Source organism: Geotrypetes seraphini, chromosome 5 (assembly GCF_902459505.1).
Source record: "Geotrypetes seraphini chromosome 5, aGeoSer1.1, whole genome shotgun sequence".
In the NCBI taxonomy this organism is placed as follows: domain Eukaryota; kingdom Metazoa; phylum Chordata; class Amphibia; order Gymnophiona; family Dermophiidae; genus Geotrypetes; species Geotrypetes seraphini.
In genome coordinates, this window is record NC_047088.1 from 32,116,183 (window position 1) to 32,142,554 (window position 26,372).

The 26,372-nt window shown below is 40.4% G+C and overlaps 1 protein-coding gene across 4 annotated transcripts in view; it reads right to left on the reverse strand.

Moving 5' to 3' along the window:
* Window positions 1–233: 233 nt before the first annotated feature.
* Window positions 234–26,372, reverse strand: part of MTM1 (myotubularin 1) — a 179,904-nt gene continuing 153,765 nt past the window's right edge. For 3 of the 4 annotated variants that reach the window (XM_033943978.1, XM_033943976.1, XM_033943977.1), the window contains 4 exons: window positions 21,822–21,914; window positions 20,747–20,860; window positions 9,283–9,459; window positions 234–1,821 (listed from right to left, as the gene is read on the reverse strand). In XM_033943978.1, coding sequence (XP_033799869.1) covers window positions 1,654–1,821; window positions 9,283–9,459; window positions 20,747–20,860; window positions 21,822–21,914 — 552 coding nt within the window. In that variant the 3' untranslated portion in view covers window positions 234–1,653. Of the gene's footprint in view, window positions 1,822–9,282; window positions 9,460–15,420; window positions 18,151–20,746; window positions 20,861–21,821; window positions 21,915–26,372 lie in introns of those variants that run through there. The other variant, XM_033943979.1, reaches the window with a different exon arrangement.

The window sequence follows — 26,372 nt, forward strand, 5'->3', positions numbered from 1 at the left end:
AGTGACACTACTCTTTTCACTGTCTGTACCGGGGCTCCATGGATAACATCACCCACATGTGAGAATATACTGCCAGCTTGTCCTAGGATAAAGAGATAACGTTAGTTCAAATCACTGCTGAGACGTCAATTGGGGTATTTTGGTCAGCTTTGGAGGCTGTATTTCAAGAATATAGACAGTCAGTCTAGAGAAAATCTACCAAAATGGTATAGAGTCTCCATGTAAATAATATGAAGGAGAGATTCAGAAACAACACTAGAAAGGATGCACAAAAAACAAACTTTGTGAAAAGGAAACAACACAAGAGGTCATGCTGAGATTCAAAGTGAATAAATTAGGAGTAATATTAGAGTTTTTTGCTTAAACAAAGGTGGTGAATACAATGAAAGGAAAAAATATAACAAGAAAATATGAAATTAAGCATAGAGGATCTGTAGTTGTGAGGAAGTGAAGGAGAAAAACAAGAAGTCAAAGTGGAACCTGCAGTTGTAATATGAAGCAAATTAGACAAACTGGATGAGTCTTACCTATAGTCGGTCTGTTTTTAAGGTGCAGTCCAAAGGTACCATTATAATGCCAATCTCTAACTGGCAGAGGTATTTAATGTTTAGGCAATGATGATGCCACAGTATAAAGAAAAAATACACCAAAAGCTAAAGCTTGCTCCTGCAATCATTATAGCTTGATATAATACATTTTATTGAATCAACAAATCAATGCTATATAGTACATGAGCTTTTCAGATCATATAGTTCACTGGCACAGCTGAAGAAAGGCAATAGATGGTGGCCAATAGCTCACATACTATATCATTGCTTAGTTGGCCCAATAAAAAGTATTGCAGCATTAAGATTCCATTCTTTTCTAGGATTACTACAGCTACTGCAATTTGCCTTACTACCTGGTTTTTCCTAGACTTTCAACGCTATGTTGTCTCTAATAGGCAGAGAGCATTCAAGTGCAATGGAGAATATGCCTTTCTTGCGCACATTCATGATGGTGACTGTTTTAAGAAGGGGAGGGGTAGAGAGAGAGAGGAAAACTACAAGAAATTCAATGAACAGCCCTGAAGGCTCATAAAGCCTGTCCTTCCATTTATGACCACACTGTATCATCAAAATTAAAAACAGTGATCTTGATTTCAGCTGACAACCTACTTTAAAGCACATTCTGTTTCATTTAACCCATTGCAGTACACCTCAAAAAATTACTCCTGAAAAATGCAATCTTTTCATCGGTATCTTGAGAAAAAGGTATATAAATAACATTCATATTTTTAGAAACAGTAGGTGAGTCATGGTTAAAGGCACACCGTGTAATGTTGATTCTTTGTGTTTAACCATGACTCACAAACTGTTTATAAATAACAAATGTAATTCATACTATAATAGATTTTAGCCAGATTTGATTTTTTTAAGTGTTTTCTCTGTGTTTCTGCCCTAACTACACGTTCCAGAAAAATTCAAACAGTTATTATAAGGATGCATCTTGTTAGTCGATGCACAGAAGTCTGAAAGGCACGTTTTATATTGAAAAAAGAAAAATGTAGAACTTCAAGTTATTTCTCAACGTGGAGAAGATATCAGAAAGTTCAAGGTAGAATCAAAATATTCCTTTGCATATAACTTCAGAATCTATCAGTCTGCAATTATGTCAAAACGGTGTGCGTAGCTGAGATATCATTTGTGAGGGAGAAGAAGGGGATGTTGATGAACTGGAGATCTTTGATGAATTGGCAATTTGCAGCTCTTCCAGTTTCCTTATGTAATCATCACGTAGTGCCAACAGTTCCATGTAACGCTGCTCCACTGGATTGGGTGGCTGCATAACAAAAAAGATAGTCTGAACCCTGAAATATAGTGGTTTCTAAAAGGATCATGTCTCCTGAGGGTAATGGCTAAAGTGGTAATACAGTAAAAACTTGGATTGCAAGTGTTTAAAAACATTCTATTAAATTTTAACTTGATATATAAGCAAGGTCTTGCAATATGAGTACATGCAGTAGTACTGCCCGATTCAGAGAAAAATATTTCGATGCGATTCACCCTGTTGAATTGATTTTTCGATTAGATTCACTGTTAATGAAACAGCATTTTAAGTTTAAACATTTTATTTAACCAAGGCAATATCATATCAAAAATTCCCAGCTTCCACCCCTAGTCCCCCAGACTCACCAGCACCCCTGCTGATTCTGAGCTTCCATCCCCAGCCCCCCTGCCGATTTCAGCTTCCAGCCCCCCCGCCGATTCTAAGCTTCCATCCCCAGCCCCCCTGCCGATTTCAGCTTCCATCCCCAGGCCCCAAGACTCACAAGCCCCCTGCCGATTCTCGGTTCCATCCCCAGCCCCCCTGCCGATTTCAGCTTCCATCCAAAGCCCCCAAGACTCACCAGCCCTCCTGCCGATTCTGAGCCCTCCCTGCCGGTTCAGTTACTTACTCGACTGGATGTGGAATCGCTGGGAAGAGAGGAGAAATGCGGAGACAGCCAAAAAATACCCTTTGCTTCCGACTGGTCTGCTGCACGAGGTCTGCTCGCTCCCACACCCTTTCGTTTTTTCTGATGTAACTTCCGGTTTTGCAAAACCGGAAGTTACATTAGATGGGAACGAGTCCAGCGGCCGGCAGTGAAAAAAGAATGAACTTTAATCGGGATGAATCGGTAAGTCCGTTTTTTTTTTACAAAAACGAACCGATTAGAATCATGAATCGGGCAGCACTAACATGCAGTATACACGCATCACATCATCACAACTCAGCTGATGGTTCTTCTTTCTCTGACACTGCAAGAGTGTAGTGACTGTTCTAAACAAGCAAAGTCTTCCAATATGAGCATATATAGTATTTTATATTAAAGTTTTTGGGTTGTGGAATGAATCTTCTGAGTTTCCAAGCTTTCTTATGGGGAAATTATCTTTAATATACGAGGGTTTTGGATTATAAGCATGTTTTCAGAACAAATTATGCTCGTAAACCAAGGTTTTACTGTACTTGAATTTATGAAACCTGGGAGGAAAAATTACAGTAAAGACAGACTGGAAAACCAAGTGAAAGCTACATAGAATTACTTTGGATTCAGTTACTGGCACTTGGATATTTGTAAGGAAAGAAGTATGAACAAGAAAACTGACAAATACATTGAAACTAGCACAAGATTATACACCACACCAGCCATGTCAATGTATCTTGGATTTTGCTTGTAAAAGCAGCCTATCTATCAATACCATCAAGGCTGTTCAATAGCATGAAAACATCTGTTTTGTAGAATATGTTGATCCTATTTTGCTGGTTGAACACATGGGAGGTGGGGGGAGGCTTGTTTGCTTTTTCAAGTCTCAAGTAGGTCTCTCCCTCTTTCATAATACAGTAGAAGCCCAAATTTGAGGACATAAGAAAGATCCCAAATAGTAAAACAGATTTTATGGTGCTTATCCTAGGAGTAAGCAGTGGATTGCCCCAAACCATCTCAATAATGGCCTATGGACTTCTCTTTTAGGAAATTATCCAAATCTTTTTTAAACTCTGCTAAGCTAACTGATTTCACCACATTCTCTGGCAACTTCTGGCAAGGAATTCCAGAGTTTAATTGCACATTCTGTGAATAAATATTTTCTAAGGTATGTTTTAAATCTTCTACTTAATAGCTTCATCGCATACCTCCTAATCTTAGTATTTTTGGAAAAGTGAATTGCTTGTTCACATCTACCCTTTCCACTCCACTCAGTATTTTATAGACCTTTCTCATATAACCCCTGAACCGTCTCTTCTCCAAGCTGAAGAGACCTAGCCGCTTTAGCCTTTCCTCATTGGGAAGTTGTACCATCCTTTTTTACCATTTTTGTTACCCTTTTCTAATTCTGCTACATCTTTTTAGAGATACAGCAACCAGAAATGCACAAAGTATTCGAGGTACAGCCATACCATAGAGAGATACAAGGGCATTATAACACTTTCATCTTTGTTTTCCATTCCTTTCCTGATAATTCCTAACATTCTATTTGCTTTCTTAGCTGCTGCCGCCGCACATTGAGCCTAAGGTTTCAACATATCCTCAACGATGACACCTACTAGATCCTTTTCCTGGGCAGTGACTCTGATTGTGGAATCCAGCATCACCTAGCTGTAGTTCAGGTTCCTCTTTTCCATATGCATCACTTTGCACTTGCTTACATTAAACATCATCTGCCAGTTTGATGCCAAGTCTCAAAAGGTCCTCTTGTGATTTAACAACTTTGTGTCATCAGCAAATTTAATTAACTCACTAGTTATTCCCATCTCTAGATCACTGATAAATATGTACATAGCAGCAGTCCCAACCCTGACCCCTGTGAACCCCCACTATTACCCTTCTCCATTGAGGCTAAGTTTGAATTTCATCATGGTGATTATGAAAAACAGTTTCTGCATGTACTGAGCCGGAAAGACAAGACCTAAATTGTTATCAACAATCCTAGCCATTTGGTATTCCTTTTCATCGACAGACAGCACTTGCAGACTCCAAAAAATAAAGCCACAATCTTCAAGTTATGCAGCATCTGCCTGTACCTGCCACAAGAACAACTCACCCACTGGACGGTTGGTACTGTTGAGGAACACCTCCGCCCTTACATGCCTGAATAGTATTGAAGCCAGCCAAATAGGGAATTTCATTTTTTCACCCTTAACTCTGAATTTTGGAAGAAAATGGACTCTGAACACTTGTATATTGCGAAACTTGCTTATCCTGGATAGTCTCTCTTTTTTTGTTTTAACCATTTGTATTGGAACTTGGTTTTGGCTTGCTTTGTATGGACCTTGTGAAAGGATGCTTTGCTGTTTGCATTGCATCAACATCTTACTAAAGCTTTGAAAAGGACGGATACACACTGAATCAAATGTATTTGAAAGCACAAGGTAATATTAATTTGTAGTGGTCTTCCTATTTGTGCTGGTTATGGCTCTTTACATCTATAACATAAACAGTATTTGACAGGTGAGCAGTGAATATAACAGGTATAATTAGCTTTCCTGTAACTACAATAGTATCAAAGAGCACTAAAATGGTTGTTGAAATATAAAGTGCAACAGACATGGGAGAAAACTTAAGAGGAATGAGCATCTTTCCTAATCATAGGTTTCTTTTTTTCTGGCCCATGTTTAACACTTTCAGTTCTGCATTCCTTTTCCCCAGTTGCTGTATAATTGTTTTAAAAAGTATTCATTTAGTGGATACATTATACAAGTAATGAGGCAGATCTGGAGTCTGAAGTAGCTAAAGCAGCTATAATCTAGGATGGTTTGTATAGTAGCTGCAGAAACCATATATGATGGGAGAATATCATTTTGTAAAAGCAGTTGAAACCATATTGTCCATTTAAACCTACTCTCTTGTTTTCTGTCTTTCAACCAGCTCTTAATCCATAAGAGGGACATTACCTCCTATCCCATGACTTTCTAATTTCCTCAAAAGTCTTTCAAGAGGTACTTTGTCAAATGCCTTTTAAAAATCCAAACCCGGTATCAGTGGTTCACCTATATCCACATATTCATTCATCCCTTCAAAGAAATGCAGTAGATTGGTGAGGCAAGATTTCCCTTGATTAAATCCATGTTGGCTTTCTCATTAATCCATGCTCATGTATATGTTCTAATAATCAGCATTTCAAAATGCTTATAAGAGGGTATATATCAACCAATACTTGGAGAATGGTCTAACTTTGACCACCTCTTGATCACCCTCACATGTGTCGTTAATCTTCAGATCCTCAGAAATGCCACCAAGATACTCAATAGTATCTGGCTTTATGCATTTGATCTTCACCGGGTCACTTAAATCAATTTTTCATATTGTAAATTGAATGTAGTGAATATCTTAGTAATTCATAATTATTTAGTAAAACTTGATAAATAATTTATAATTTGTTTCACCCTGGGGAGTGGGGAGGTTTCTTCAGGGCTACAATCCCTTAAGTTACCACCAGATTCCTGTTACCAAGTATTCATGTATATGTTCTAGCATTTTGTTTTTTATAACCGTCTCTACCATTTTGCCTGGCACCAGATCAACTCTGGAACCCTTTTTAAAAACTGGCGTCACGTTGGCCACCCTCCAGTCTGGTACTAAACTGGATTTTAGAGAAAAATTGCGAATTACTAACGATAGCTCTACAAGTTCATTTTTCAATTCTATCAGCATTCTGGGATGTATACTATCTGGTCCAGGCAATTTGCTACTGTTCATTTTGTTAAATTGACCCATTACATCTTCCAGTGTTTCAGAGATTTGTTTGAGTATCTCTGATTCATCAGAAGTGAATATCATTTCTGGCACTGGTAAGTCCCCCCACATCTTCCTTGGTGAAGACCAAAACAAAGAATTTATTTAATCTCTCTGCTATGGCCTTGGTCTTCCCTGAGAGTCCCTTTTATCCCTTGGTCATCTAGCAGTCCAAATGATTCTCTTCCTGGTTTCTTGCTTTTAATATACCTAAAAAAGTTTTCACTGTGTGTTTTAGCTTCCAACACAATCTTCTTTTCAAGGTCTTTCTTTGCCTTCCTTATTAGCACCTTGCATTTGACTAGCCATTCCTTGTGCTGTTTACAATTATTTTCAGTTGGAGCCTTCTTCCACTTTCTGAAGGATTCTCTTTTGGCCCTAATAGCTTCCTTCACCTCACTCATTAATCATGCCGGTTGCCATTTGATCTTTTCTCCTTTTTTAATAGATGGAGTATATCTAGTCTAGGCTTCCAGAATGGTATTTTTGAATAACATCCACGCCTGATGTAAATTTTTTTCCTTTGCAGCTACTCCTCTTAAGTTTCTTTTTTACCATTCTTATGTTATCATTGTCTCCTTTTTTAAAGTTAAATGCTGTTGTATTGGATTTCCTGTATGAACTTATTCCAGGGATTATATCAAATCTGTTCATGTTATGATCACTGTTATCAAGTGACCCAGCACCATTACTTCCCGCACCAATTCATGTGCTCCACTAAGAACTAGGTCTAGAATTACTTTATCTTGTCGGTTCCTGAACCAGCTGCTCCACAAAGCAGTCCTTGATTTCATCAAGGAATTTTATCTCCCTAGCATGCCCTGATGTTACATTTACCAGTCAATATTGGGGTAGCTGAAATCACCCATTATTGTGTTACCCAATTTGTTAGCCTCCCTAATTTCTGCTAACATTCAGCATCTATCCATTCATGCTGGTCAGACAGATGGTAGTACACTCCTACCACTATCCTATAGGACAAGAGCATAAATGCAAATATCCTCCAATAGTCTTCTCATCCAAATTAGGATACAGAATAGTAGCTCCAGCCAATCAAAAGCTACATATAGTGGGTTTTAAAACAAGTCCTTCTAGCTATCAGCAGAGTCCATATATTCATTTTTAAGTAGTTGTGGCTACTTTTTAGAGTTTATCATTATGGCATAATTACCCTGTTTGTTATTAACATCCCAGTAGTGTTACTGCCTAGAGATGGATAGTTCTGTTTAATCTTAATCATATGAAACATTAAAAAAAATCAAATTACAGGCTATACCTCATAATGCTGTGGCTACAGGTATGCTCAAAGGTCTCTAAAGCACTGAAAATTATGAGAGACAGATCTGCATTGGTGTCCATTAAAAAGTATAGATACCAAGTCCTAATATGAGGGTTAGATTCAGTAAATGGCACTCAAAAATTCAGTGCTCAATGCTGTTCTATAATGAGCACTCAACAATGTGCGCCATTATAAAATAGCTGAGTGCTGATTTTGACATTCAAATTTGGGCACCAGGACGTAACACCTGCTGAAATCAGATGCAATTCCTGGCACCCAATTTGGGTACACATCCCCAGTATTAACACTCTGCACAAATTTTAGGAACACTCCTGATCGGCCCATGGCCACACCCCCATTTGAGTTGCATGCAATAGAATTTGGGCACATATTGTTATAGAATAGTGTGTAGAAAAATGTGTGCCCAATTCCAAATTGGTGCTGTTTAGTGCCAATTAATACCCAATTATTGGCACTAATTGATTCCTTAGCCAATTTAATTTGGCACACAATTTTAGCCATGAATCTGAGGGATAATGTCAAGACATTTTGAGAAGCTGTACAGACAGATCTCTGTATGCTTTTTAACACTGGCGCAGAATAAACTATTTAATTTTATTTCTATTTCTTACATACCATCAAAGCAGTGTATACTGAGGTACAATAGGTATTTTTTTTGTCTCTGGAGGGTTCACAATTACCGTATTTGCCGGCGTATAGGACGACTGGGCGTATAAGACGACCCCCCAACTTTTAGTTAAAAAATAGAGTTTTGTGTTATACTCGCCGTATAAGACGACCCCTTCTTCCTTCTCCACCCCTTTGTATTCCCCCATGTGCTTTCAGCGTTCTTCTCCCTCCTCTGTCTTCAAGTGCTTTCAGAGTCCTTCCCCCCCCCCCTTCTCTACCGCCCCGGGTGCAGCACAGCCAGCCAGGTCCCCTTACTTTTGTGGCACTTCCCCGACCGACCGACAACAGCTCGGGTCCGACAAACTTCCCTGCCCTTAACCGCGAATCTAAATTACCTTCTTACAGCTGCTGTAAGAAGGTAATTTAGATTCGCGGCTACAGGGCAGGGAGGATTGTCGGACCCGGGCTGTTATCGGTCGGTCGGGGAAGTGCCACAAAAGTAAGGGGACCTGGCCGGCTGTGCTGCAACCGGGGCGGGGCGGCCGCCCCTCTCTCTTGGTACTCTCTCTCTCCTTACCTGCCATGCCTGCAGCAGAGCCGAACGGAAGTCTTCCCGACGTCAGCGCTGACGTCGGAGGGAGGGAGGGCTTTGTTTAAGCTTTGTTTAAGCCCTCCCTCCCCTCCGACGTCAGCGCTGACGTCGGGAAGACTTCCGTTCGGCTCTGTGCTGCAAGCAGAGAAGGTAGGGAGAAGAAGAGCCGCGCGACTGAGTACATCCAGCCCCGCAAGTAAGGGCATGTAAACTGTACCCGGCGTATAAGACGACCCCCGACTTTGGGGAGGATTTTAAGGTACTAAAAAGTCGTCTTATACGCCGGCAAATACGGTAGTTTTTACACAAGATAATGGAGGGTTAAATGACTTGCTTAAGAACACAAAGCAGTGAGATTTGCAGTTCTCAGCCTGCTAGTCTTCCACTCAAACCTTGTGTTAAACAAGCCCAAAATACTACAAGAAGCCCATCAGGGTGAATGGCTAAAGCTGATGAGGATTAAGTAAAAAAATGTACACCGGTCACTTTAGCAGGTTTCTTACAAGTATCACAGTTATGTCACTTTACCTGTTGCCGTATCCTTGGATTCCATCTAATGTAATAGTTAACCCAAAGTTCCAGATGACGCATGCTTGCCACAGGATACAGTACTCTTTTCAGTTCTTTAGTGTAAAAAGGATTTGTGTACTTTGTTTTTTCACTATTTATCAATGACCACAGTGATATAGTTTTCTCTCTTACTTTCTAGAAAGAAATGACAAGTAATACAAAATCATCAATAGAAAGTGGTAAAATACAGTTCAATTTCATGTCGCAGATGTTCTCCAAGAACAGCAGGATAGGAATCCTCATGCATGCATGACGTCATCTATTAAAGCCTCCACAGGAACTTTTCTCCAGCACGACCTTAACTTTTGAGCATGTCTCACTGTAGATGTACACATATTTCTGCCTGCCACTGTCACATGGAACCCCCTAAGTACATTGCAAATTTCTGAGAATAGAAATCCTCAATAAGGAGGGTGTTTGTGTGGCTTTCTATCCTCAGAAAACACCTGCTATAGGTAAATAACTGTTTTCTCCAAGGACATGCAGGATAACCAAGTCTTCCCACATAGGACGCTCAAGATGCAAACTGCCACAGCAGAACAAAGGAAAAAAGCAGAACCTGAGGTGTTTTAACAACAGAACATCAAAACCATTTTTGGCAGCAACAAATTTTAAATGTATGAGTTTTTTTTATTTATTTGGGAAGGAAGCCTTGGAACTGAATGTAATAGGCCAAGGAGGATAGAGTTGGATTTTAAATCCTAAACAGATTGTAGTAGACAGTTGCCTCAGGAGTCCTATTATAAACAACAATAATGTGAAGTGAATGTAAGAAACAAAGCCCTCTACAGCCCTGAAAATCCATTGTATGGAAGCTGACCTCAAGTGGGCTATCAATGCAGCCATAGGTCTAATATTATGAACTGACATTACCCTCTAGAGTCAGACTTATCTGGGCGTAAATGAAGGAAATGCTGTCTGCTAGTTAACTGTAAGAACATAAGAATTGCCATACTGGGACAGATTGAGGTCCATCAAGCCCAGTATCTTGTTTCCAATAGTGTCCAATCCAGATCGCAGCTACCTGGCAAGAGCCCAAGGAGAAAAACAGATGTTATGCTGCTTATCCTAGAAATAAGCAGTGGATTTCTCCAAGCCATCTTAATGGTTTATAGACTTCTCTTTTTATGAAAGTGTCCAAACCTTTTTTAAACCTTGCTAAGCTAACTGCTTTCGTTACATTCTCTGGCAATGAATTCCAGAGTTTAAGTACACTTTGAGTGAAGAAATATTTTCACCAGTTTGTTTTAAATCTACTACTTAGTAGCTTCATCATATGCCTCCTAGTCCTCGTATTTTTGGAAAGAGTAAACAAGTGATTCATATCTACCCGTTTCACTCCACTCAGTATTTTATAGACCTCTATCATATCTCCCTCTATGATAGCCCTCATCCTACTACTATCAAAACCAAAACATAACGGTGTCTTTCATAAGCACATAAGTATTGCCTCTGCTGGGTCAGACCAGGAGTCCATCGCGCCCAGCAGTCCGCTCCCGCCGTGGCCCCCCAGGTCCGTGACCAGTAATTGGTCTTTACCTAAATTAGTCATCCCCTATTCATTTAGTACCTGGGCTTTAGTTTGCTTCAGATAGAAAGTCAAGGCTCTCTCGCACTCCAGAGTGTGCACTGTGCTTTCACCTTTGTGGGCATGAGGTTTTGGGGAAAAAAAGGTTGGTAGGATTATGGACTGGTTAAGATGGGATTCTAACAGTAACTTGGGAAGGAACTTCAGATGGATACAAAGACCCACTCATTGAAAATCTTGGTGTAAGGTAAATCAGTCACTTAAGCCTGGTACTCTTTCATTTTACAGCCTGAAGTAACCACCAAAAACAAGACCTAGGTCAAGTAGTTCAGATGACAAGTATCTAGTGGCTCAGATAAAAGCTTTCATCAACTGGAAATAAACCATCCTGAAGTCCCATGACACTGCAGGTGGTCTGATGGAAGGCTTCAATAGAAACAAGCCATCCATAAACTGAACAACTACAGGCTGTACAGAGATGGGTTTATCATCTACCTGATAAGGTCCAAATTCACAAAGGTGAATGCTAAAAGTGTTGTGCTTAAGACCCAACTCAGAGAGATGTAAAAGGTATTCAAGCAGTTTTGTGTAGGAGAAGAAAAGGTAACAGCTAGCCTTTTCCATTTAAAACTGTATGTCTCCCTAGTCAAATCTCTTCTGGCGGCCTGAAAAACCTGAGATATGTTATCAGGGAAATTTATAGTTTATTGAAAATGTTCCATACTGCCCTTACTGACTCACAGAACTGGGCAGTGTATAAACTAATAAAAACATTGAAAAGAACTCCATATAAAAGAAAGGACAGCAATACCAAACACATTCAAATTGAGATAGAGGGAACAGAAAGAATAGAGAGAGAAAAAAAGGGGGTGGGGAGGAAGGGATTGGGCCATGTATACTGACTTTTTGTAGTTTTACAACCACACTCAAAGCAGTTTATATACAGGTACTTCAAGCATTTTCCCTCTCTGTCTCTTGACCCAAGGACTTAGAGGAAAAGTATCACTGTTTGCCGACGATGCCAAACTATGCAACATAGTTGGCAAAAGCAGTGTGCCTGACTTTATGACGCAGGACCTAAGACAGCTTGAACAGTGGTCATCCACTTGGCAGCTAGGCTTCAATGCTAAAAAATGTAAAGTAATGCACCTAGGGAAAAAAAATCCACACAGAACTTACACACTAAATGGTGAAACCTTGTCCAGGACCACGGTGGAACGTGATTTAGGAGTGATCATTAGCGATGATATGAAGGCTGCCAATCAAGTAGAGAAGGCTTCGTCTAAGGCAAGACAAATGATGGGCTGTATCCGTAGGGGTTTTGTCAGCAGAAAACCTGAGGTCATAATGCCACTGTACAGATCCATGGTGAGACCTCATCTCGAGTATTGTGTTCAATTCTGGAGACCACACTACCGAAAAGATGTGTTGAGAATTGAGTCGGTTCAGCGAATGGCTACCAGAATGGTCTTGGGGCTCAGGGATCTCACGTATGAAGAAAGGTTAAAGAAACTGCGGATGTACTCGCTGGAGGAGCGAAGAGACAGAGGGGACATGATTGAGACCTTTAAGTATATTACTGGGCGTATAGAGGTGAAAGATGATATCTTCAGTCTTACAGGACCCTCGGTAACCAGAGGACACTCGCTGAAAATCAGGGGAGGGAAATTTCGGGGTGATGCTAGGAAGTACTTCTTCACCGAAAGGGTGGTCGATCATTGGAACGAGCTGCCTCAGCGGGTGATTGAGGCCAGCAGCGTGTTAGATTTCAAGAGAAAATGGGATATTCATGTGGGATCTCTAGGAGAGTAAGAATCAAGGAGCGGGTCAATTGGTATGGGCAGACTCGATGGGCTATGGCCCTTTTCTGCCGTCAATTTCTATGTTTCTATGTTTCTATGTTTACCTGGGGCAGTGAAGGATTAGGTGATTTGCCCAAGGTCACAAGTAGTGTGGGGTTTGAACCCACAAACTCAGGGTGCTGAGGCTGTAGTTCTAGCCACTATGCCACACTCTCCTCACTAGGAGGAGACACACTAAATGTAGAAGCTGGGAAGCTAGAAAGTATGGTGTCTTATAGCAGGAGAGAGCTAATATCAACCTTTCAATATTCAAATACTGAGGGCTAGGGACTCAGTGTTGGAATGTAATAACCACCCCTGCTTTTGTATGAATGTTGGAAAACATTCCAATTTCATTGGACCTCTGATGGAGAGATCCAGCCAGAGTAAATCAAACATATATCAGTCAACAAAGAGGATGCTATTTTCTTACCTAAGGTTCAGGGTGAGGGGAATTGGAGGATTCCCCTTCTACCAGTGTAGAAGATGACCCTCCTACAAAGGCAGACAAAAGGCATCCAGGGCTAGTTTGCCATGTGTGCTTACTCTGAAGCACAACTGAGGCAGTTTTGTTGCTGAACTGAGTGGCAAAAAGATCAATTGAAGAGGTGCCTCACTCTTAAAAGATCTTGTGGGTGACTTTGTCATCCAGGAACCACTCATAAGAAGTACTCGACTCAATCTGCCAAGATGTTGCTCTTTATTGTTAGGCATGTGGCTCTGAGGAACATTCTATGAAAAATAGCCCATTTCCACACTGACAAGTTTTCCAACACAGGAGGCATGGATCCCAGCTCTCTGTGCTTGTTCACATAGTACATAGCCACTTGATTGTCTGTTTGACCCCAGATAACCTTGTTGGACAATTGATTTCTGAAAGCCCTAGATTGTTCTTTATTGCCCTTAGCACTAAGATATTTATCTGATGAAACTGTTCCTGAGCACAACATACCTCCTGGGTGTGAAACACATCTACATGAGCTCTACAGCCCAGTCTGGATGCATCTATTTTTAGAGTGCTGGAATTTGAAGGGTACTCTTTTTGGCCAGACTTGAAAAATCTGTCCACCATGGCAGTGAATCCTATAGAGGACTGATGTCTCACAGGTTCCACGTGGACAAGGTCCATTGGACTTGCCTTAAATGAAGGCATGACAGGGATGCTTCAAGGACTGTGGATGCCATGCATGCTTAACACTGACCAGCTGATAACTTGCTGATTCTGCTGAATTTCTTCCCCAATGGATACTAATGTCATGATTCTTGGTTGTAGATGAAAGGCAATTAGGTGATTTCTAGCAAGGCTCTCATGAACCAAAAATTGTTGTACTGGGCATAAATAAGACTGGATAATTTAAGATGAACCCTAGCAACTACAACCAGTTGAAATGTTAAATGCACTGATCTGCTACTTCTCAAGAAGTACGCTTCACCAGCCAATTATTCAAATAGGGAAACATGTGCGTCCCCAGTTTGCATAAATATGCTATTACAACATCTAGGAGCACATGATGTGATGTCAAAAGTGAGAACACAACACTGGTAATGGTGTTTCCCCATGAAGAATCATAAATACCTCCTGTGACTTGAATCATTCTATATGTAGATGCATATATCCTTTAAGCTCAGAGAATACAGCTAGTCTCTTTTTAAGAGAAGAAACAGAGAGCCTAGGGAAAACCATCCTGAACTTTTGTTTGGTGAGATATTTGTTCAGGGCCCTTAGGACTAGGATGGGATGGAATACCTGTTCTCTGTCCCCTTGTAGAACAGATTTGATCAAAATGATCTGCAAGAGGAAAGATATAATTCCTTTGTGTTTCCTGAAGCTAAGAGCTTGGATTTGATGCCCTTAGTGAGTAATTTGGAGGCTCATGCACTTATTGTAGACAGTATCCCACCTGTAACAGACACAGGGACTGAAGCTATGTTCTCTCAGAGGCAGTGAAAACCCTAACCCTTGGTTTAGCTGTGAAGCTGGTTGAGACTTTTGGGCCCTCTGCTTTCTGGGATGAAAGTGAGATCCCTGTCTAATTTCAGAAAATACTTATGCCTTTGAGAGTAGTAGGACCGCTGTTGCCCACTGCTTTGATAACCTCCTGGAAGAGGAAGTTCTGTTGGAAGTGTGCCTACAGAAGGTCTTAAGGATGTCACTGCAGTTTAATGAGAGTAGCAGCCTCCATTACTTTGGGCTAGATTCATTAAGTCCACCGATCGTGTTTGCAATCGTGTACCGACCCGATTCACTAACCTCTGTGCCGATCATCCTCCGATCCGCGCATGCAAAGTAGGAAGAACACAATTCACTAAACTAAAGAAGGCACACTGACTGGGCTGGCTGATCCAAAAACAAGCGACTGGTGAGGACCAGTCACTTGAACAAAAAACCTGCTCTCTGCCCCGATTCTCCTGCCCCAACTCTTTTATGCTGGCCACCCCGCTCTCTGCCCAATGCTGGCCGTACTGCTCTCTGCCCTGATTCTCCTGCTTGCCACCCAGCTCTCTCTGCCCCGACTCTTGCTGGCCGCCCCTCTCTCTGCCCTGATTCTCTTGCTGGCCATCCCGCCTCTCCTGCTTGCCGCCCTTCCCTGCAGCGCGAGCCCATGATTTTAACCCGCTTTTAACCTGCGGGTTAAAACCACGGGCTCGCGAGTAAAAAAGTTTTTTTAAAAAAAGCACGGACAGCAAACGCATGCACAGACCATCTATAGGCAAAGTAGATGGTCTGCGCATGCGTCGGGATCATTCTCCATCAATCCGTGTCATCTGTGAGTGGCGTGCCTCCAATCATCCCCATTTGCATGAGGGCGCGTTGTGGATCAGTCGGCCTGCCTCGGATCGCCCACGGATCAGGTAGGATCGGTGGGCTTAGTGAATATAGCTCTTTATCTCTGAAGAGATTCTCTCCTCAGTACAATACATCAGAAAGTTTTTCCTGTACATTAAAGCTCAACTCTGAGGCCCTCAGCTAGACAGGTCTTTGGGCACCAATACCCATAGCAGAAACTCTTGATGCTGTATTGAAAATATCATGTATTTTCCTCTCCTTTTATAACTAGTTCGTGTCAACAATATCAACTCAGTCTCTTGGAAAAACCCATGCGGAGTTCCACAGGGATCGCCACTTCCACCGACACCTTTTAATATCTTTCTCTCGGGCCAAGATTGTCAAATTTAGGTGCTAAATTGTTTAGTTATGCTGATGATATTACAATAATAGTTCCCTGTAAAACGTCATTGAGTAGGATAATCCACATTATTGAGGCTATCTTTGACACTATAGAAACTTGGATGTCGGAGTTCAAATTAAAGTTGAACCCCCGACAAGACTAAATTCCTTTTTGCCTCCCCTTGACAACTACCCCACGATTCATCTATATTTGTTAAATCTTTGCAAAATACAATCCATTCCACAATCAAAATTCTGGGTGTTACCCTTGATTACAATCTAACTATGAAACATCAAGTTGATACTGTGATTCGAAAGGGTTTCTCCATGCTGTGGAAATTGTGTACACTGAGATCCTATTTTGAAGCCCCAATATTCAGATCTCTGGTCCAGTCTTTAATTCTGAGTCAACTCGATTACTGCAACATAGTATATCTTGCAGGAACCAAGAAATGCATCCTAAGAATGCAAATTATTCAGAACATGGCAATTAAATTGATGTATTGTATTAGTGAGCAGAGCTCTACAATATCATGTATTTTCCTCCCCTTTTGTAACTAGTGAGCAGAGCTTTACAATTTTCTCCTAAGAAAGTATCTGCAAACTCTGTTACATTGTGTAGAATATTCTGCAAATACATGCCCATAAAGATGTTATATTGGACATGAGCATAGTATTCTGAAATAATTTTCTCCCAAAAGATGTGTCTGAACTTCCCTCTCAGTGGCACCAAGAAGCATATCTTGGAATGTCTGGCTCTTTTGAGAGCAGATTCAACCAACAAGGAAAGCTGAGGAAGCTGCTACTTCACAAATCCAGAAGCCTTCTGGATTCTATAAAGAGTTGACTTTCTTGTTATTAGGAAAGGCAGAGAAGGAGGACTCTCACATTCTCATCTGAAACTCCTTTAGGATTTTGTGAATGAGCAATGTCACAGCCTCCTTTGATGGGTTGAGGAACTGGAAGATATCCCAAGTTTCTGCCCTAGACCTTTACTCTGTTTCTTACTCCACCCTCCCTTTTATGAAGCCGCGTTAGGCTTTTTTATCGCCGGCCACAGTGGTAAAAACTCAGATGCTCATTATAAGCATTGGGTTTTACCACTGCGGCCAGCAATAAAAAAGTTACACTAGTGTTTTTAACGTCGACTACCATGGTAACTCTATGAGCGTCTGAGCTGTTACTGCAGCGGCCGGCGCTAAAAACACTAGCGTGGCTTTGTAAAGGAGGGGGGTAAATGAACCCTCAATATCTGTACTTTTTGTCAAAAATAACCGAAATTTAACATACTTCACTAATAGCTAAACACATACAGTTTGATAAAGCCTGCAGTTCTGTTCAACTCCTTGCAACAGTGGCAAAGTCAGTTATCAGTTTAATACCTCACTCGGCTGTGTCATTAACCAATGTGTTGTCAAATTTTAAGAAAAATGTAGCTTTATGTAATCAGTGGCTTTGAGGGACCCTAGGATGGACTTTTAAAATTTTTTTAAAATTATTTTCTGATCAAGCATAATCAAATTCATGGGAAAAACTTCAGTTCACAGTTTTCCAACTAAATTGCATTGAAATCCCTACTTTGAGGGGTATTTGGTTTTGCCTTCGCCGGTCCTTTTTAATGTGTGGATTTATACCTCTTATGAGGTGGAGAAGGATAGCCTTCCTTTGAGAAGACTTCTGACTCTCTTTAGATGCCCAGAACTGTTCTGATACAGACTCATAAAAGTACTCTATAGAAGATGCTTGAGTCTCTGCTGGTCTCTCACTACTGACCACTGAGTCAGACTTTGGGCAAGGGCACCGAGCATTCCTGATGCACTGATATTCTTGATGTACTTCAGTGAGGGGCAACAATATTGAAGCCAGCCTCCAATGGATGACCAGCATTACTCTTCCTCAGCACCAATGAAAAGAACAAACCATTTCTGTTCTCTGGGTAGGAATTGGATGATGACTACTCCCAATGACCTCTAACAATGCTCAGAGTTGAGGATGATCAAGACACACTCGATGCTGATACATCCCCAGCATTTGATGCAGCTTCAGAAGCCACTGAGACTGATGTTTCCCATACTGAAGGTCCTGTCTTATCGGCAACAAAAAACTTTTCTTGCTGCTTTTCTCTTCCATGATTTCCCTTTGATATCGGAGAACACAGAAGACATTGAGAGAAATCATGATTGGGTCCCAATCATTGTAGGCACTAGTTATGCATATCCATAATGAATATAGATATTGCCCTGTTGCAATGGGAACACCTCTTGAAGCTGCTTGGAGCCTTGAATATACTGTGGAAAAAGAAATAAAATCAAACAATTTGATTTTAGAAAAATATATCCAAATGGGAGCCCAAGGCTCAATAGGCCTGAATCGCGCTAATTAGAAAAAAGAAAGAAAACCAAAAATGGCTTGAAAAACCTACCTAGGAAAGCTAACAGGGAAAAAAAAACATGTCAGCAATAGGACTTATACAAAGGAAATATCAAATTTGAAAGGAATTAGTGGCTGAAGCAATGGCTGAAGGGCTGATGGGACTCTGTGCAATAGGGGAAGATGGGAATAGGCATATATGTGTGGCACAATATTCTCAGAAGTTCGTGAAAAGTGCTAGAGAAAAGTTTCCACACAGGCTTCATCAGATATCACCTATCAGAGAAACAAAGCTAGAAATTAAGATAGAACTAACATTTAGTAGAAGATTTTCCTGTGTCCACTGTAATTATATAGAGCATATAAGCTTTAAATACACATATTCAAAACATCAACATTAGAGAATGACATGGGGACAAATTTGTCCCTGTCCCATCATCTTCATGCGTAATGGCAGTATCGCTGCCCCTGCCCCATTCCTGTAAGCTCTGCATTAACCGCACAAGCCCCGAACACTTATGATTTTAAAGTATTTGAGGCTTGTGCAGATGAGGATGGAACTTGCAGGAATGGGGCAGGGACAGGAAAAGAACTCACGGGGATGGGACAGGAAAATGAGTTCTCCTTGTGTCATTCTCTGTTCAACATTTCTAGTGTTCTTCAAAGATGGCATATTTTACTTGATCACTGTATAATAAAACTATTATTCCAGTGCAATATTCTAGACAAGTGGGTTGTGTCCCCATGGCCATGTGCCATCTGCAGAAGGAATCCACTCTGGATTTTTTTTTCTGTGCCTCTGCTGTACTTCACTGGGATCCTTAGCTCCACCTACAGTTTTTCCCTTCTGCACTCGTTCTGCTCTCCCGCTTCCAAGGCCCCGATTTCCAGTTGGATCCATAGGGCCGTTTTGTCAGCCCATATTCTTTCTGGGAAACAGTCTCCTGTTTCCATCAAGGAACATTCTACCAGGAATGTGGCTTCTTTGTGGGCCAAAGCTAGAGCTCTCTCTCCTGAGATCTGCAAGGTGGCAACTTGGTCCTCCCTATACATGTTTGCCAAGTTTTACAGAGTGGATGGGGCAGCAAGACAGGACTCTGCCTTTGGGTCATCGGTTTTATGGGCCGGCACAGCAAGCCCGCCCTAGCTTTTTGGGGACTGCTTTTGTTCGTCCCACTTGTCTAGAATGTCTCACCTATTGCACTGGAAAAAGAGATTATGTACTTACACTGGTAAGCTCTTTTCCAGTAGACAAGTGAGACATTCTAGACTCCCGCCCTGTCCTTCCTGCACCTGCCTACTGTCTCAGTCTGTTTCTGCCTTTCCAAGTTGTTTCTTGAATGCCCGTCAACCATTGGTTTTTTTTGGGTCATCACCCACCTGCCCCCCTCACAGACCTGTTGCAGGCCTCCACCAGGGCTGCCGAAAGATCTGGTGGTCCAGTGGTGGGCTGGGACAGGAGGAATCCCTCCTGCCCTGGCCAACTCTAACAATTTTCACCTCCCTCCTGCCTCCGATTGTAAAAATTGTACCATTGCCGCAAGAACTCACAGCAACCATTCAGATAGAGGCTCTGCACAGGGCAGGAGCACAGGAAGATAGCTCCTGCCCCAGTTCACTGCTGGACCACCAAGGATTTTAAAAGGTACCAATTTTACAATCGTGGAGGTGGGAGGGAGGTGAGAATTTTTAGAGTTGGCCGGGACAGGAGGTGGGAGGGATCCCACCGCTGGACCTTCAGGTCTTACGACAGGCCTGGTGGAGGCCTGCAAGACATCAGGAAGGAAGGGGGACAGGGTGCAGAGCCTGGCAGAAAGGGAGGGGGACAGGATGCAGAGCCTGGCAGGGCAGGGAGGGGGGCTGGGTTCAGAGACTGGCAGGGGAGGGGGCTGAGTACAGAGCTTGGCAGGGCACTTGAATATAAACCCCCCAGTTTATATTAGAATCAACCTTTTTTCCTCCTCCTTTTTTGGGGAAAAAGGGTTACCTCGGTTTATATTTGGGTCAGTTTATATTTGAGTATAAACGGTATACAAGCGTACCTTAATTGTACTAAAGCAGGGCAGACAAAACCTAGTAAATAATTTGCTATGTACTCCTGAGTTATAGTTTCTCCAGTAAGTTGATTTTCATTTAAATGTCAAAAAAGTCACCTTTGCCAGGATTTTTTTGCTTGATATTACTTCTGTCACACATTTATAGCAGAGTACATGAGGATCACTGCTGTATAGTGCAAATGTGTGTACATTAGATGTGACCTAGGCCTATCTGCCACTGGAGATGGTTAGGAAGCTAAGCTTAATGTCTTGATATACCATTTTTAAAACTGGATAGTACACCAAAATACTTTACAACACTATATAAAGCAAGAAAAAAAGCTGTATCTGTCTCCTCTCTGAAGTGCCTGGTTTATGTGCTATGGTTTAGGTTTTTTGTTCTAGGTTTTGGCTTTAGCCTATGCCTCAAGGTTCTGCTGTCTTTCTCTGTTATAAACTTGGTAAATAGTGTTCCTACCTCTTTTTCTCTCACAGATTCACAGTTGTACAAGAAAGTGCCAAATCGACAACTGTACAGATGATCCAGAATTGTGATCAAAAAATGTTCATTAAATTCAAAAGCTGTAGGAAACTGACAAGAAAGAAAAAAAAATAATTATTTTCACACAGCAGTAAAACCTAGTTATACATCTTTCAAAGAGAAAATCTTGCAAAAAAAGAGTATGCTGACTCATTATTTAATTGTTTTCTGTATGCATAACAGTCTAGCTTTAGTAGTGTTATATTATTGAAAGCTATTAGTAAATAGGTCCCATTAACTTAAAATGGGACTTATAGTAAATTATATTGATAGCATCTTTCTGTATGTTTAGCCAATATGTGCGGGTCATGGATGAAGAATGGGCATGGAAGGGTTAACCAGTTAGTGCATTAGCATTAGTGCATGCTAACTGGCGAGCCAACATCGGGTGGAAAGGCACTCGTGCGTGCGCGGTATGGCCAGTGTCAAAGCTTTGCAAAGCTTAAAGTGACAGTGCACTTGTCACTTCGTGCTGGGCTCCATGGATAACGTCACCCTAAATGTGAGAATATGCTGCCCGCTTGTCCTAGGATAAAATGAAAAAGCCCTAAATACTGTAATGTTGAATTTGGGCTTAGCATGCAGGAAAGTTCCACATTAAGACATAATAAGTCCAAATTCAAATGCTCTTTAGTAAAAGGGCCCCAAAGTTTGTTGTTCTTGTGGTTAGGGGTTGTTTTTCAAGATAGTAGATTAATGATGTGGCATAAACATGTGTCATTATTAGTATTCTGTTATTATGTAATTAGTAAAGCTGTAATAAAAAATAGTTTTTAAAAAATTCAACAATTGAAAAAAGGAAACTTTTCAAAAGCAGTTCATCTTTTTAGGGCTCCTCTACCCAAGAGTTTTTTGGTTCATGAATTCAATACACTAACTAGTAAATTGCACTCCCTCGCTTCCTACAACACATATCACTACCTCAAGAACAAAAGCTAATTTTAGTCATAAAACCAACTGAAGTTGTTTCTCTACATCGGAAGTTATTTCCACACATTTGGAGACATCTTACCTGCTTTGACATCTGCCACACGCAGTCAATGAACTGGAGAAAAATAGGAGATCTGTCTGCATCAGCATGATTTTTATCACCATGGCCTATTCTCTGAAATGAAGCAACAGATAGATATACAATAGGTACGGTTTAGAGACTGTTGCATATCAAAATTAGTAAAATAAAATAACTTGAAACAGCATTTTTTCTAAAGGGAGTGGTCTTAATTTTCATTTTTAAAAATTTTCTTCATGTCCTTTTCTTATTAAAGAAACTGCCATAATAATAATGTTTACAAAGTTGTGCTTTCTGGTTGGCACTATGCTAGATTATTGTCCCACATATCCAGAGGTGACCTGTTACATGAAGCACTTCAAGATCTACTATGCTGGTGCTAAAAACATCAATAATGCTGAAAATGGAATCAGAATTGTTTGAAAGTGTGTTTTATGACAGTTTTTCTTAACATAAAGTAAGTCAATATATAATATATTTGGTACAGTGAAGCTATATCAAAAGTTGCTAAACTGATTGATGTACACTGTTTTCAATTTAGGATCCAGTATAAAGTGGTGATGTTCAAAAGAGAAATAATTATTTCTTATTTACATCTCAAGGAATTATTTGCCAAAATTTTCAAAAATTGTGCACAATTTTCTGGGGAGAACCTACCTCTGCCCATGTTATGGTGATGTCTTGTTTCTCTTTCCCTCTACCCCCACTACACACTCTCTGTGTTTTCCTCCCTCTCCCAACATTCTCTCCTCCTGGCACACTCTATTCCTCCTCCCAGGTTCAGTATCTTCCCCTCTCTCCTCCCACAAAGACCAACATTTCTTCCTCCCCCCACCAGTGCCAACATATGTCTCAGTTCCTTTCCTCCCCTACTAGTTCCATCATATTTTTCCCTCCCTGACTCTCTACCTAGATCAGGGGTGTCAAAGTCCCTCCTTGAGGGCCGCAATCCAGTCAGGTTTTCAGGAATTCTCCAATGAATATGCATGAGATCTATTTGCATGCACTGCTTTCATTGTATGCTAATAGATTTCAAGCATATTCATTGGGGAAATCCTGAAAATTACTTCCTGTTAGATTTTGTAACAAGCATAGCCGTGCCTCAGAGACCGAGTCATCCAGCACAGTATTAATTATTGCCAATCTTCGGTCAAAATCTCATTCATTGGCATCAGGCATATGCTTGCTGCATCTAATTATTTTGAATATTTTTTAATCTTTTTATATTTTTGTCTTTTTGTGTTTTCGTTTTTTAAAAGTTGTTTTAAGGGAAATAAATAACCAAACTTTAATAAGATAGTGCATATATTTAAGAAGCACTTATCTGAGTCAGTTGTCAGCACTGTTTTTGTATCCCAACGGGGCCACCGTTTCACCCGATGTGGCTTCGTCAGGGGAAATGGTTGACAGTGCCTGAAACACAAAAGTTACATTAATTATATTACGTGATAGCTTTAAATAACCTTAAATTCAATGCAATGCTGTATTATTTGATCAAAATTTAACATAGCAACTTACAGAACAGGAATCGACCTAGCTCCTCTGCAAAACTTTCTCTTTGAAAATGGCGGCGAACTTTTAGAATGCCCAGCTTTTAAATGTCCGGTATAAACCTGCTGGTACTTACGTTCATCACGTAAAAAATGTGATGAACCAACGTCATTAGACGAATGCATGTGACCAATGGACATACAAATTTTTGCATGTGACCAAATGTCCATTGGTCACATGCATTCGTCTAATGACGTTGGTTCATCACATTTTTTACGTGATGAACGTAAGTACCAGCAGGTTTATACCGGACATTTAAAAGCTGGGCGTTCTAAAAGTTCGCCGCCATTTTCAAAGAGAAAGTTTTGCAGAGGAGCTAGGTCGATTCCTGTTCCGTAAGTTGCTATGTTAAATTTTGATCAAATAATACAGCATTGCATTGAATTTAAGGTTATTTAAAGCTATCACGTAATATAATTAATGTAACTTTTGTGTTTCAGGCACTGTCAACCATTTCCCCTGACGAAGCCACATCGGGTGAAACGGTGGCCCCGTTGGGATACAAAAACAGTGCTGACAACTGACTCAGATAAGTGCTTCTTAAATATATGCACTATCTTATTAAAGTTTGGTTATTTATTTCCCTTAAAACAACTTTTAAAAAACGAAAACACAAAAAGACAAAAATATAAAAAGATTAAAAAATATTCAAAATAATTAGATGCAGCAAGCATATGCCTGATGCCAATGAATGAGATTTTGACCGAAGATTGGCAATAATTAATATTGTGCTGGATGACTCGGTCTCTGAGGCACGGCTATGCTTGTTACAAAATCTAACAGGAAGTAATTTTGTATCTCTAGAATTGAATTGATACTTCCTTAAGTACTTGCATTTTGGAAATCCTGAAAACCCGACTGGATAGTGGCCCTTGAGGAGGGACTTTGACACCCCTGACCTAGATAGTTCTTCATATCCACCTGGAGTTCATGACTCTCCATCCAGCTCCAAAGGAAGGAGCAATGCCATCTTTTAAAATGGTACTGCCCAACACCTAGCAGTGCATTCTGACAAATGTTTCCACTGTAAGAAACACTGTTAAGAAATGGAAGATGCAGGTAACTGCTGAAGTTGAAGCATAACCTCAAGACCAAGAAACATCTCTGACAGGGTAGTAGTTGTCTACAGGTTCACAATACAACATTGCTTATACAAAAATGATCTGCATGGGAGAGTTATCAGAAGGAAACCTTTTCTACAACCTCATCACAAAAGTCATCCTCTAAATTATGCAAACAACCCCCACCCCCAACATAAAATGGTGTTCTGCTTAAAGAAAACACCACCTTGCCAGCTATTAAGCATGAGGTAATGCTTTGGCACTGTGGCAGCCAGTGGTACAGGAATTACTTACTGTCTGGATGGATGGAAAGAAGAACTGATTTGGCTAAACAACATAACCTAGTCCTAGAAGCTTATGTAGCAAAGTCAGTGATAAAAGTGAAGATTAAAATGGGTTGGTTGTTTAAACAAGATAACAATCCAAAATATACCTCAAAAATTTTGTAAGAACTGCCATTCTGTGTTAGATACATCAAGCCCTGTATCCTGTTCCCAATCCAGATCAAATGTACCTGGCAAGATCTCAAAAAGTAGATAAATTCCAAGGTACTTACTCCCAGAGATAAATAGTGGATTCCATGCATCTAACTTAATAATTTATGGACTCTTTTTGCAAGACAATTGTTTTTGGTCCAGTCTTTGGGGCACATCCAGTCAGTCCGATTTTCATATCATCTGCAATGAATATGCACAAGATAGATTTGCATACACTACCCTTTTGCCATGCAAATCTCTCTTATGCCTATCAATTGTGGATATCTTGAAATTAGCTGGGTGTGCTCCATGGACTGGGTGGAGAGGAGATGCTCTGACCACATCCTCTGACAATGAGTTCCAGAGCTTAATTGTGCATTGAGTAAAGTATATATTTTCTCCAATTTATTTTAAATGTGCTACTCATTAACTTCCCCTAGTATTTGTACTTTTTAAAAATAATAAACTACCACCAGTTCTACTCTACTCATCTCCCCTCTGCTGTCTTCTCTAAGCTGAATTATTCTAACTTCTTTAATCTTCCCTCACAGAGGAGGTGTTCCATCTCCTTTATTTATTTATTTGATTTTCTATACCGTTCAAGTTCAAGTTCAGGTTTATTTTGATTAATCGCCTATATAAAACTTTCTAGGCGATGTACAATAAAATACAAGTTATAAAAAACATAATATCATATTAGTATTACAAAACATCCAAAACATCAGCACAAGTAATTATTAATTAATTAAATAAAGTAGAGAAGATTTCTCTTTACCTAAAAATTAACAAAACATAACAGGGAGGAAGGGAGGGAAAGGGTTACAATATTTCTCTTAATAGAGGGAAAGGACATATGGAAGGGAAAGACAATATAAAGGAGGGAGAAAAGAAAGGAAATTAATCGTTAAAAGCATCGTTAAATAAAAAAGTTTTCAACAATTTTTTAAAAGAAATAAGATCTTTTTCCTTTCTGATAAAAAGTGGCAGGGTGTTCCAGAGTTGGGGAGCTAGTACAGAGAACATATCATTTCTCCTTGTTCCAACAATTTTTAGCGAAGGGACCAATAATAAGTCTTGCTGGGAAGATCGAAGGAGTCGAGTTGTACAATAAGGGGTTATCATTCTAGATATGAATAATGGCGTATTGAACAATAGTACCTTGAAAACTAAGAAAGCTATTTTAAATGTTATCCGATGATTGATAGGTAGCCAGTGCGACTTGATAAGAAGAGGAGAGCTCAGAACGGTTTTACATGAATTTATGCAGGTACTCAGGCATTTTCCCCTGTCTGTTCCGGCGGGCTCGCAATCTATCTAATGTACCTGGGGCAATGGGAGGATTAAGTGACTTGCTCAGGGTCACAAGGAGCAGTGTGGATTTGAACCCACAACCCCAGGGTGCTGAGGCTGTAGCTTTAACCACTGCGCTACACAATCCCACACTTTATCATATCATTTCTCTGTAT